This window comes from Dichotomopilus funicola, assembly GCF_033296635.1.
Source record: "Dichotomopilus funicola strain CBS 141.50 unplaced genomic scaffold C8A04scaffold_31, whole genome shotgun sequence".
NCBI lineage: Eukaryota > Fungi > Ascomycota > Sordariomycetes > Sordariales > Chaetomiaceae > Dichotomopilus > Dichotomopilus funicola.
This window is the reverse complement of record NW_026944052.1, coordinates 203,858-217,609: the sequence shown is the minus strand read 5'-3', so window position 1 is coordinate 217,609 and position 13,752 is coordinate 203,858. Positions and strand designations below refer to the sequence as shown.

The 13,752-nt window shown below is 56.0% G+C and overlaps 3 protein-coding genes across 3 annotated transcripts; 2 read left to right on the top strand and 1 right to left on the bottom strand.

Moving 5' to 3' along the window:
• Nucleotides 1-500: 500 nt before the first annotated feature.
• C8A04DRAFT_28661 (nucleoporin Nup186/Nup192/Nup205) lies at nt 501-5,911 on the top strand (the record flags this gene model as incomplete). Its single annotated transcript, XM_062780732.1, has 4 exons — nt 501-684; nt 749-1,378; nt 1,449-5,788; nt 5,852-5,911. The coding sequence occupies 4 exons, from the start codon at nt 501-503 to the stop codon at nt 5,909-5,911; spliced, it is 5,214 nt and encodes a 1,737-aa protein (XP_062637040.1).
• Nucleotides 5,912-7,028: 1,117 nt separating this feature from the next.
• Nucleotides 7,029-8,441, bottom strand: C8A04DRAFT_12158 (uncharacterized protein; the record flags this gene model as incomplete). The annotated part of the gene is made up of 3 exons (XM_062777233.1): nt 7,029-7,240; nt 7,312-8,310; nt 8,396-8,441. The coding sequence occupies 3 exons, from the start codon at nt 8,439-8,441 to the stop codon at nt 7,029-7,031; spliced, it is 1,257 nt and encodes a 418-aa protein (XP_062637039.1).
• A 1,411-nt stretch (nt 8,442-9,852) lies between these two features.
• On the top strand, nt 9,853-13,664 carry C8A04DRAFT_37278 (DNA polymerase family A-domain-containing protein; the record flags this gene model as incomplete). The annotated part of the gene is made up of 2 exons (XM_062783824.1): nt 9,853-13,468; nt 13,645-13,664. The coding sequence occupies 2 exons, from the start codon at nt 9,853-9,855 to the stop codon at nt 13,662-13,664; spliced, it is 3,636 nt and encodes a 1,211-aa protein (XP_062637038.1).
• Between the last annotated feature and the right edge of the window lie 88 nt (nt 13,665-13,752).

Genomic DNA, 13,752 nt, shown 5'->3' with positions numbered 1-13,752 from the left:
CATTCCAGCCGCAACAGGCAGGCTCGTCTCATGGCAAGGCGGAATTCCGAGGAGCTATGACCACTCTCCCATTCAACTGGTGTTTCCATGGACTTCAGGTGAGAGTGGACGAACCAAGTCCCAGGCTCCACTGTCGCCCCAGGCCACAGCACCTGCAGGGTAGCGCTACGGCAGAACCGTTCACCGCCTAATTCTTTTGTTGACGGGGGTGGGTTTGGCGCCAATCGCCAATCGCCAATCGGCAGGCAAGGGAACTTGGCGCGGGTCGGCCTGAGCTTGTCGCGGTTCTCGAAATCTTGACATTTCCACCCAACAGCACCAACTCCTTAACTCAGCCGGCTGCCTAGCGAATCGGATACCGGGATACCTAGGATACTCATCGACGATTCTTGCTTTCACCCAGTACGCGTGATATCTTCTGGCGCCGGCGAGCTTGGGAGGATCAACGACTACGACGAAGAAGAAAAGAATGTGCAGAGGCGCTGCTCGCCCCGCCGACCATGTCTGAACTGCGCGCGCTTGAAGCCCTCCAGGCCCTGCATGGGGAGCTGGTGGCTGTACGACAACACCGATATGACGGAATCCCGACTTTCGAGCGGCTCCTAGAAGCGCAAGGAAATGCATTTGAGAAACTCATCGACAAGCCGCCACGGAACTCGGCTCACAGGCAAACATTGGGGACCGGTATGGATTCGATGGACTGGGTGGAACCATGTAGGGTTGGAAGATTGCTGACTGTTGAGGTTAGGCAAGGTTAAAATCGAGGACGAGGAATACGCGGTTAACGAAGATTTTGTCAATGACTGTCTCAAAGTGGCCGACGACTTGGACCTGGACGAACTCGCGGCCGCGAGGATTCTACTGGATTGCGATGCCGAAGGAGATCCCGAGACACAGAGCCGGCCATTATGGGAATGCGCCATCATTCGATTCCATCAAGAACGAAAATATCTCCTCGACTGCATGCGCTTGATGGTCGAGATTGCTAGCGACGAGGACCTAGATCCCGGCTTACAAGATGGATTCGGCATCATCGCCCAAGAGAAAGTGTTCGGAATTCCACCCCCGGGGTCAGGGGCCCAAGCAAGCGGGAAAAAGGCTGTTACGAGAATCATGGAGGCCTTGCAGAATGTGAGGGCCATGGTACAAGGCATGGCGGAGAAGGCGACTGCCCGGAGCCTTTTGCAGAACGCTGCTTTGGTGGGAGCACCAGAGAACCAGGAAACACTAGACTTTTCAAGATCAAGTCTTGTTGAGCAACACGAGTGCCTGGCAGCCATCCTGCACGCCGCGGTCGAAAAGCGCCATGTCACCGTCAACGACTTTCAGGACTTTCTGAGGACTCTCAAGAGAGTAGACAGATACGACCATTTCCTAAGTATGTTGCACCATCCACTGTGCCATGTATGAGATTTTTGGCTAACGTGTTGTTTTTTTTTTGGTTGCAGTTCACCTCTTCCCTGTTCTCGCTGCTTATATTTCAGTGTTTGGCTCAACCGAGGGGATGGGCGACCTCCAACAAGCTCGTCAGTTAAATGGTCTCATCTGCAAGCAGTCCGACGATTCGTGGGCCCTCCCGTACCTTGGCGCGGCCGTTCGAGCTTGGTGGATTGTCGAGCACAGTGGGTGGTATTCGGACGACACGGCCTACGACCTACAGGGCATCAACCTAGACGAGGAAGATGACGAGAGGAACAAGCAGTTCGTCGAGGTGTTGAAAGAGGGCGCGTTCGACTTCATATTGGCCGTCGCCGCTGACTGCAGGGCTCAGGAATGGCAGGACCCATCACGCCTTGGGATGCGCCAGTGGTTGCAGCGAAAGTCCCCGCCACTGGCTTCAGAGCCCTTCCCCTTCAGCCACTTCCTCCAACAGAGTCTGATGGTTCATCTGGAGGGTTTTGTGGAGGCCTCCATCTCCAACCTTCCGGATATGCTCCGCAAGCTGCGAACGGAGGAGGACGAGCAACGCCAGCTCAGCCAGACTCACGAGCAAGATCTCGACCTGGAGCGCTTCTTGATCATCATTTCGTATGCCTATGAAGGCCGGCCTGATGCGGCTATGTCTTTTTGGGACGACCCCGACAGCAATTTAGCCGGTTTCTTGCAGTGGGCATCGACACGGGCATCGACGCCGCTTGTCAGCGCGTTCTGTGAGATGCTGCAGTGTCTGTCGGATAACGAAGAGTGTGCTACCGCTGCCCACAACTTTCTCCTCGACGAAACCCACCAAGCGTCGGGCAAGATGAAGCGCTCTCAATCCTTGACATGGTCCCAGATATTTAGGGAATTGGACTACTTCACAAAAAAGCTCCGAGACCCGACCACGCCAACATCGACGAACGTCATACAGAGGCCGGTCAAATCTGGTGCAGACTTCTCCGAAACGGAGCCCGAGTCGGCCCTGATGCTGGAGTGCTACCTGCGTTTGATCGCGAAATTGGCCACCGAGAGCGCAGTTGCTCGGCAAAGGATGATGAACGACGAGGAGATGCGCTTAGTTGAGATACTTTTCAAGCTTGGTGACGGCCCGTTATCAGGACGGCTCCGTGCTTGCATATTCTACGTTCTCAGGGCCTTGATGACGCAGAAGAATGCCTACGATAATGACTCGTTGTGGCGGTATGTCGATGCTTGGGCTACTCATACGCTCCCGAACCCCGGTGGGCAGCAGAAAACAACGTATAGTGGGCAACCTCTGGGCCCAGAAGGGCACATGGAGGCGTTACTCAACGAACTTAGCGACGGATTTGAGGAGTCGAACGCGTTCATCCAGCTTCTCACCTCTCTCTTCGCGCCGTTGGACGGTCCGGAAGGGCTGAACGACAGCCTGACGTTCCCCGAGGATCTGACTACCAGCGTTCGGGCCCCAGGGATGGAACCGTATGTTGACTTTGTTTTCCGGGTGTTCTCCCAGAAGTCGTCTGAAGTCGCAGACCCAGCACAACTCCGGGCGACACGCCTAAGCTGTCTCGAATTCGCGATGACTTGCCTGTCCACGTTCAACGAGGACCTCATCATCCTGGGCAACGAAAGCAATATTGCCATTGACGTGGCTATGTCGACAACCGACCTGGCCACCTATGTGCGGTTCCATCCTTTCGCCCGCGTCATGGAGTGGTTGTTCAACGAAAAGGTGATTACCGCCCTTATCCGTACCATTCACCAGGACCCTGTCAGTTTGGGCAGCGCATCCCCGGATTCGCCACTTGTTCTCAGCATTCTCCGAGGTATTCAGGTTATGATCAAGGCGCTCGACCTGCAAGAAACCTACCTCCACCTTGTAAGGCCCGTGATCGAAGCGGAATCTAAGCGAAGGCGGGCCCCCGTGACAAACTCTGCCTTCGGCACGTTCGAGGACGGCCTATTGAGCCATCTGGGCTTGGTGGTTGACTTGGGCAAGTACTGCAACTTGGGGCATGGGGAGTTGACGCTCGCCTGCCTGAAGCTGCTCGAGAAAATCTCCACCTCCCCCAAGATCATCTCGGCTTGGGGCCCTGATTCTCACCACCACGGTCACCGGAATAAGGCGATTGTCCAACTAGAGAGGGGCGGCGAGGGCCAGAGTATCGCGGCTTCGCTTGCCGCAAATGCCTCTGCCCCGCTGGACCCAGCCCTGGGACCCGATTCGGAGAACTATGTGGTCAAGCTGTTCATCGTTGACTTCATCTACGAATGTCTCAAAGCGACGCCGGATCAACCGACTATCGCGCACTTGCTCCTCGGGTTCCAGTGTGAGCTTAACAGGCTCAGCGTTGATCCAAAGGGCGCGTTTGAGGGTCAATCGTCTCTCTTTCACAGCCTTCTCAACATCATCATTAGCATCTCGGTACATGACGAGGAGCATGGGATGCGTGGGTACCTGATCACCTTGAAGTACCGCATCCTGCGCATCTTCCAGCTTCTCTGGAAGTCGCCTCTGTCCGCGTCACTGGTCATGGACGAACTGAGGGCGACCAACTTCCTCTTCCACATGCTGATGCGGGAGGTTCAGATCCTGCCGGACCTACGATGGGACGACTTACAAGCCGGCAACGCCGATTTCCTTCTATCGAATGCCTCCATCGCGTACATTGACTACCTCGGGGCGCGGGCGATGATTTTTGAGTACATTGGCAAGGAGCTCTGCAGCGTCTCACAGAACAGGATACCGTCTATTAAACGCCGCATCTTCGAGGCCCTGAACGGGCAAATCAAGATGGATGGCGAGGAGTCCTTGAGCGTTGCCAACGTCTTTGACTTTTTCGACTTCCTCAGCCTCGATGCCAACTGGGACATCCCTCCGGTGCAACTTACCTTCTACAAGGATCTCGACCTCCGGCCGTCTGCCGTGGAAGATCCCCAAGCTGGCCTGCAGTACGACATCCACAAGGTGCGAGAGACCATCGCATTGAAGCGGAATGAGTTCCGAGACACGGTCCAACTGGCTCCTCAACAACACCTCGATGCCATCGAGGCGGAGGAGAGGCTGCTCGAGGAGTATCTGACGGTCACCAACCGTCAAAAACTCTTCAGCGCGTCAAAACTCATCCTCCTCAAATCATGGGTGAAGCTACTCCTCGTCATGTCCGAGGCGAACGACTTCAAGGGGACCACCAAGATGTCGTTTCTGTTACAAGCGCTGCAAGCAATTCTCCCCAGCCTCGAGGCACACGACAGCTTGAGCTCGGCTGAGGCGCTGGAGCTCGCAAGAGTCGCCAAGGTGCTCCTCTTCAAGCTCGACTTTGACGGCGATGATAACTCGGCCTCGACGGCCGAAAAGGACAAATTCACCATTGGCACCCTCATGAGCGACAAGCTGTTCCAGCTGTTCCAAATCTGCCTCAGCTCCATCGGCAAATGGGCCGGCAGTTCCGAACTGCGGACACTCTACTACACCATCTGCTACCGGTACCTGACAGCGATCGTCGACAAAGACATGGTCGCGGCCGCAGCCGGCGCGCGCACCCGCGGCATCGTCACGGCGCGCGCCAAGACGCTCAAAGCCATCCAGCTCCACGGCGACCGGCTCTTCAACGTCATCTGCGACGACGCCTACGGCAGCGACACCCCCTGCCAAACAGCCGCGACCGTCCTCCTATCCGCCTTTGTCCACACCTCGCGCCGCATCGGCACCGCCGACGACGACACCACCATCATCGACGCCCTCAACCGGCTCAACTTCCTCGGTGTCCTCGTCGACTCCCTCAAAACCATCCTCACCGACTGGCTCGCCATCATCACCCCTACCACTACTACTACCGTCATTCCCATGACCCCCCACCACCACCAAACCGAAACCGAACAATACCTCACCGCCAAACTCGCCCTCCTCCTCCAAATCGCCCAAACCCGCCATGGCGCCAAATACATCCTCCAAGCCAACCTCTTCCGCGCCCTCGAACTCGCCGGCGTGTTTGCCGCCGACCCGGAGTTGCAAGTCGACGCGGGCAACATCCGAGCCCTCGAAAAACACTACACGTTGCTCGTCGCGCTGGCGAGGATTGTCGGCGCGGCTGTGCTTGCCCGCGGCGCGCATAATATCGTGCAGGGCCGTCGGTTTTTGACGCAGCATCGCATGTTGGTTGTGCATGTGTTGAAGCGGAGTGCGGGGATTGGGATGGTTGGGGGGCAGGGTCAGGGCCAGGGACATGGGCACGGGCAAGGGAATGGGTACGGGGACAGCTTGTTGACGAGTCGGTCGGGGAGGAATACTGCTGCGGATGTGGAAGCGCAGGCTGCGCTGGAGGAGAGGGTGGAGGAGTTGGCGGAGGCGTTTATGTTGTTGATTGCTGCGACGGGGTTTTTGGAGGTATGTCTTCTTTCTCCCTCTTCTTTTTGTTTACTTTGTTCTTGCCAACTAACTTCTCTACAGTTCGAGTCAGGCCAGGTTCCCGCAGAGAAGCCGAGGGTGAACACTACGCTTTTCCACTGAGGGAAGAATAATAATAGAGGAGGAGGAAGAGAGTTTGGTTTTGTGCTTGGGATGGATAAATGTTGGTCAACTAGTGGTAAGAGAAAGCTCGGCTATTGGGTTTGGTCCCCTTCGCTCTGGGCCTGAGCAGTTAAGTGTATTGAGAAGTACTAGAAGGAATGAAGGAGGAAAATGAACACCCTTAGTTAAACGATGTAGGCTGTGAATGGTAGTTGGGCTCAGGTTTGGGCGCTGGGCTGTCCCACGTATTATTGTAGTTCTACCACCTCTTTTCCCCAGTAAAGCGTCTACGCCGATGTTGATAACGATCGACGCGTCAGTCAATCACGCGCAACAGCCAAGTGAGTGTATTATGGCCACATTTGTATGCACTCCAACATCCGTACAAAACACTCAAGTCAAGCAATTCGCTGGAATTAACCAGTGAGCTATCCAGCTATCTTCTCACTACACAAGCGATATTGCCCGTGACGCTGCATCGCTCAGTCGCCCTTCCCCACCAACACCGTCCACTCCACCATTGTCATGGTGTCAATGCAACGAAACATTCCTCCTATTGTTCTCGGGGGGTATACAACACTCATGTAGAAATCCATGAAACCATGATAACGCCAAATGCCAACGTCCTGTCCATTGTTCCGTATGCGTCCTGTCCATTGTCCCATATGCCGGCCCATACCATGTGCCTCTATGTCCGTGTGCCTGTCCTAGAACCTGCTCCAACCGAACTCCCCATCCCCTTTGCAATGCAAGGCCATGAAATGCAAGATAAGAAGCAAAAAACAAACCGAAATTCCAAGGGCGAGTGAGTGCTTGGTTAACCCTTTGCCTCTCGGATGAGTCAATCACGAGGGCGGGTTAACGACAGCAGAAACAAAGGAATAGAGAAAACAAGGAGAAAGAAAAATCAATTGACCGCCGCTTGCACCTTTCATCTCTACACTTCACACCTGAGATAAGGATCCCGTTTGTCGCTCGGTTTGGTGGGGTGTCGGAGGTTCGTCTGCGCTCAGCCTCCAGCGTAGGTCGATCGATTGTGGTGCGTTGGGAAAAAGTCGGAAAAGTTCTACTGATTCGCCGACTGAACGTCTTTCGACTCCGCCCGGCCACCTTCTTCCTATGATGTGACTTGTGACGGCTGCGAAGGTTGTGCTTGCGTCCTCGGTTTTGTCACTAGTTTCAACTCGAGATGGTAGAAGCCCTTTGCCCTCTGGCTGAATTTACCCGTGTTAGGAGGCTCATCAATCTTTTGACGGCAGATGGGGCAGACACGCCTAACGTTCTGCATGTTGAGTGCGGTATCGAGGCATTCGGCACAGAACATATGGCCTAGAAGAATCGGTGTGAGAAAGGGACAAGGCATTTCGGGGAGAAAAGAGTGGCTGTAGAGGTAGGCCTACCGCAATGAGTTACCGTGAGAGTTTTGGCATTATCCATACAGATAACACAATCAAAGGTGCTCAGCTTAACATAGTTTTTCTTTTCTTCTTGGGCCTGGAGGATCTCAGCGGGGATCTCTTCCTTGTCGACCAAATCAACGACCGGGTTACCCGGTAAATCCCCGTCACCAAAAAGGTCGTCGAGATCGTCTTCACGCTTGCGCTTCGACGGTCCAGCCTGGGCAGCTCGAGACGCGCTCCGGCGGGGGGTTCTCGTTGTGGGACCGGCCGACTGGGTGGGTTGTGCGGGGGTTAATGGCGCGGTCGCATCGGCGGAGCGGGCACCCCCGCGGCGCGGGTTCGATGACATCGCGGGTATGGGAGTGCTGAGACTGTGATCGTTGGCCGTCGCAATCGCCGTCCGGGCCGTGGGCTGGTCGGCGAGACCAGCGACACCTGGGAGATTGAAATCTTGGTTTGTTTGGTTGCTGTTTGTCCAGGACGAAGGTATATTCAGGCGCTGGTTAAGGACCGAAGAAGCGCTGTTGAGAACTGAGGATCCGCTGGGGTTCTGGCGCTGGCTTGAAATGCTGTGAGCAGGAACGGAGGAAGAGAATGTGGTGGGGTGGCGCGGTGTTGAAGTTGTGGTGAATGAACCAATGTGGTGCACGGACGCGTTCCGCTGCAAGGCATGGGTTTCTGGATTTCCCGATGATGCACTGAGGCGAATAGGCTCGGGACGCCAAGAGGCTGCCTGCGGCAGCCTATGAGCGGACATTGAAGCGGCCTGAGTGGGCCCTGCAGCGAAGCCACCGCCGAAAACATCAAGCGATGGGCCGTTTTGTTGCCAAACATCCCCCAAAGCAGAAGAATAGGCTCGAGAATTGCTTTGGGATTGAGCCCCAACGCCTAGTGGCGGTATTCCATGGGACGGCCGAGCTTGAGGAGCAGGCGCTTGGCCAAAAGGTGGTGGTGAACCCAAAGATAGGGCAGACTGCGCAAGATCCCAGAAGGTCGGGTCTAAGAGGAAAGGGTTAAGTTTGGTGGTTACAGATCAGCAAACAAAGCCAACGCTGGGAGCTTTGACTGAGACAGACAAACGAACCATCATAAAAGTCGTCTAGGGTCCCATTGAAATAATTATCACCCATGGCGTCTAGATGATGGTTCGTAACCACAGGATTGAGCTGCGTGCACGGCTGAAGCTCACGACTTCCGTTGTCGTGTGTGGGTGTGTCGACCGGGATCCCAACTAAGTAGATAGGGTAGGGCTTGTGGTTGGGATGAGGTTGTGGTGGACAGGTCTTTAAGTATGTTAAACAAAGGTGCCCTAGAGAGTTGCCCGGCTTCTTTTCAATCCACAAACAACAAATACAAAGGAGTATTAAGTGCCGCTGGGAGGTAGAGCTGGTTCCATAAGAGGAAAATGTGTGGGATGCACCACGGACTTACACTGGCGGCTAGTCCGAAATGTCACCTTGCCCAGGTCCAACAGCACCAACATCAAGTTGGTTGGAGAAAGGGAAAACATTGGGACTCCAATTAAAAACCCTGTAACAGCTGAGAAAAAGAAAGAGGGGACAACAGCATTGATGAGCGTAAGTGTAGAGTTGCTAGCTCCAGATGAACGAAGCGGGTGTCACGACCTTGGTTGTCCGGCTTGCTTGGCCTTGTTCCTGCCCGTTCGGGTCCGGACTCTTGAACCGGACTCCCCACGGCCCCGGCACATCCATCCCGCTTCCAATCCATCGTGTTTTCAATTTTTATTCCAAATCCGGATACACCTTGAATGTTATTCTGTAGAAATGACAGAAATTTCACAGCCTTCAATATCCTTCCATGTGTATGGTAGAAAAGAACTGTGTCGGAGGTCTCTTAACATGCCCCAGACACCCTGCAGCGTGGTCTAGTTTGTTGTGGAAAGTAAGTTCACAGTGCTTTTCCAGTGGTACATTAGAGCAATAATCAACCAAGGTGCCTAAGTTAGGAGAGAAACTATTTTATTTGACTTACACGACAGGATAGGGCTGTGAAACAGACTCATCCATTGTTGTGGAGCAGAAGACCTGCCGGATGGTGACAAGGGGATGGTCTGATGGTGAGACGGTAGATTCCTTCCCTCCTTTATTTATTTTTGTGGCTTCACGCCTCCAAGCTGTTGAAAAATGAATTGACACCTTTCTCAAAGTGGTAACCCACACCCAAAGTGCTTTATTCATTGACAGGGTATCCGGGAACTGGACCTTCAAAGGAAGGCTTTCTCGATGCAAATACATGCATATCTGATAGCTGCATATCAAACACCATGCCCCATGCAGCTCCACCCCGCCCCCCATGCACCTCGAGCGTCATCGTTGCCATGTGGGGCCATGGATGAGTGACCGCAGCTGCGGGCCGTCAATCTTTTCTTCCAATCGAGGGCTCAACTCCAGGCTTGTTACTGGTCGCCATCACGATTAACAAAGCGAAAAAAAACTCAAAATTTCAATCGACCACAGCCATTCGATTGTCTGCCGACCTATCATGACTTGAGAGCGGGCCCCGCTCCCGCCGTGCAAAAAGATGCTCTCTTCGCTCCGCGGCTTCCCCGGACGAGATGCGCGCACAACTGCAAACTTGATCCATCTCGCGCGACCTTGCACCCCGCGTCACAGCGCATGGCGGCGCCACCCAAGTCAAGCTTCGGCGGCGGCACTGCGGCGATGGCAGTCAACAACCGCTACTGCTGCTGCTTCTACTGCTGCTGCTCCCACAGCTGAGGAAAACCCCGCCGTAGAACTCCCTGGAGAGGCTCGTTTCAACCAGATCGGCGTCCAGCAGCTGAGCCAGAGCATCTACAAGCAAATTTTCCCCCAAGGCAATATCGCCCCGCCCACGCCGGAGCTCATCAAGCTTGCAGAAGACCACCTAAAGCGCCACGATCTGCACGGGAAAGCGACCGACAGAACCCCGCCCGTGGTCTTTGACCTCCCGCCGCTCGCCGGCCAAACGCTAGACGAGCATTTCCACAAGCTGGGCGTCGACGCCGCGGAGCCCTTCCTGACCCACGCGAACCAGCTCGTTAGGTCCTCGCTGCCGCCGAAACCGAGGGAATGGGTGCACCGGAGTGGGTGGACGAAATACTACCGCGATGGCCGGTCCGAGGCAGTGGATGCGCCGGAGGGGAATGTCATGGTGTTCGATACCGAGGTCATGTGGAAGGATAACCCGTATGCGGTCATGGCCTGCGCGGGGACCCCGGAGGCGTGGTATGCGTGGTTATCGCCGTGGCTGCTGAAAGAGACGGAGAACAAGCACCAGCTGATCCCGCTGGGGGATCCGAAGCGGGCGAAGGTGATTGTGGGACATAATATTGGGTTTGACCGGGCGCGGATATTGGAGGAATATGATCTGCGGCAGACACGGAATGCGTTCCTCGACACCATGTCGCTGCATGTCGCCGTCAACGGCATGTGCTCGCAGCAGCGGCCGACGTGGATGAGGCACAAGAAGAACCGGGAGACGCGCGCCGCCCAGTTGGCTGACTCGAACCCCATCGAGACGATGGATACCAGCGCGTTGGCAGCCGAGGAGGAGGAGCTGTGGGTGGAACGGAGTTCGATCAATTCGCTGCGGGATGTCGCTCAGTTCCACCTGGGCGTGACGATCGACAAGGAGATACGGAATGCTTTTGGCGAACTGGACCGGGACGGCGTGCTTGAGAAGCTCGACGAGCTCCTGATGTACTGCGCGGCGGATGTGGCCATCACGCACCGGGTCTACCAAATTGTGTTTCCTAACTTCCTCCGGGTGTGTCCTCATCCCGTCAGCTTTGCGGCCCTTCGCCACTTGTCGTCGGTGATTTTGCCAGTCAACAAATCCTGGGATGCTTATATTGCCAACGCGGAAGCCACGTACAAGCACCTCTCCGACGCGGTTCAGGAACGGCTGATTCTCTTGACGGAGAAGGCCGCCGATGTCAGGAAAGACGAGGAGAAATGGAGCACCGACCCGTGGCTGCAACAACTAGATTGGTCGGGACAGGAGATCAGGATGGTCAAGGGCAAGAAAAAGGGCGATCCGGAGCGACCGGCAGCGCGGCAAAAAAAGCCGGGTATGCCGCGGTGGTACAAAGCCCTGTTTGCCAAAAGCGAGGACGAGACACCGAATATCAGTGTTCGCACCCGGATCGCACCCTTGCTCCTTCGGTTATCCTGGGACGGCTACCCGCTATATTGGTCCGACAAATACGGCTGGACTTTCCAGGTACCCCGAGAGAAGGCCACGGAGTACACTCAGCGTTTAATGGTGCCGTGCGATTTCGCCGAGGAGCCCATTGCGGCCTTGAAGGAAGACAAGGCTCACCTTTACTTCAAGCTGCCCCACAAAGATGGTCCCACAGCTCGGTGTGCCAACCCCATGGCCAAGTCCTATCTCGCCTATTTTGAGAAGGGGACGCTTTCATCCGAGTACCCCTACGCCAAGGAGGCCCTCGAAATGAACGCATCATGCTCGTATTGGATCAGCGCGCGGGACAGGATCAAGTCCCAGCTTGTTGTCTATGAAGACACACTGCCATCCTCCATGGCACAACAACCAAACCAAGAAGAAGCAAAGGGCGAGAAGAAGGATGCCGAGACAGAAACGGATGAGAAGGCCGACCAAGAAGCTGTGCGCGGATATATCCTCCCTCAAATTATCCCCATGGGGACAATCACACGTCGTGCTGTCGAAAACACCTGGCTCACGGCGTCCAACGCCAAGAAGAACCGCGTTGGATCGGAACTCAAGGCCATGGTCCGCGCACCGCCAGGCCACGTCTTTGTGGGTGCCGATGTCGACTCGGAAGAACTGTGGATTGCCTCTGTTGTAGGCGATTCGACGTTCAGGCTCCACGGCGGGAACGCGATTGGGTTCATGACGCTCGAAGGCACCAAGGCCGCCGGGACAGATCTGCATAGCCGGACAGCGTCGATCCTGGGCATCACACGGAACGACGCCAAGGTGTTCAACTACGGTCGCATTTACGGCGCCGGGCTCAAGTTCGCGGCGCAGCTGCTGCGGCAGTTCAACCCGAGCCTCAGCGAGAAGGAGACGCTCCAGATCGCCACCAAGCTCTACGCGGCCACCAAGGGGACCAAGACCAACCGCAAGGCGCTATACAAGCGGCCGTTCTGGCGCGGTGGAACCGAGTCGTTCGTGTTCAACATGCTAGAGGAGTTCGCCGAGCAGGAGTACCCACGCACGCCAGTCCTAGGCGCGGGCATCACTGAGGCGCTCAACAGCCGCTACATCAGCCGTGGTGGTTACCTCACATCCCGCATCAACTGGGCCATCCAGTCCAGCGGCGTCGACTACCTACACCTGCTCATCGTCGCCATGGACTACCTAATCCGCCGCTTCAACCTGGCCGCGCGCCTGGCCATCACCGTCCACGACGAGATCCGCTACCTCGTCGAGGAGCACGACAAGTACCGCGCGGCCATGGCCCTGCAGGTCGCCAACCTCTGGACCCGCGCCATGTTCGCCCAGCAGGTCGGCATCCACGACCTGCCGCAGAGCTGCGCCTTTTTCTCAGCCGTCGACATCGACACCGTCCTGCGCAAAGAAGTCGACATGAACTGCATAACCCCCTCCAACCCAACCCCGATCCCACCAGGCGAGAGCATCGACATCCAAACCCTCCTAGCCAAACCCGACCTCGCCCGCCTCGACCCTTCTATCGTCCCGCGCGCCGACTACGCGCCCCAGCTCGACAATATCCCCTACACCCCGCGCGTGCCGGTAATGGAGCAGATTCGCAACGCAGCCTCTGCAGACGCCGAGACCGAATCCCGCTTCATCCGCGCGCAGATCTGCAACGACGAGGCCGAGTTCCGCGATATCATCAAAGAAACCCGCAAAACTGCCACTACCACAACCACATCTGCGCCCACAACAACAGCAACAAAACAACTCTACAAATCATCCACCTCCACCACAACCCGCCGCTCCAAAACAGCCCCCACAGGCCCCTACCACTCTTACCCGCAACTCCTCCCCGTCGACCGCTACCAACGGGAACCGGTCTCCGTCACTGAGGCCCTGGACGCCACGCCAGGTCACTTCCGTCGGAAACCCATCGGTGGTATCTCATACGGCTCCCCTCCTCCCTCTTCTTCCTCTTCCGCTTCTTCATCATCAACTTCTTCTCCCTCGGGTGCTTCAACGGCGGGGGCCAACAAATGGGGTACTACCCCTACCAATAAATGGGGTACTACTCCTACAAACAAATGGGGCACGGCTGCTACTACTACGAACAAATGGGGGACTGCGGCTACTACTGCGGGGAAATGGGCGACGGGCTCGGGGGGGAAGGCGCCGACGCGGGTGTAGATCTGATGTGTTTGATGTGAGATGGGAGATGGGATTCATTGAGGGATGGGATGAGGATGTGAGATGACATGAGGGGCATGAAAGGGGGGCGGAATGTAAGAGGTGAGG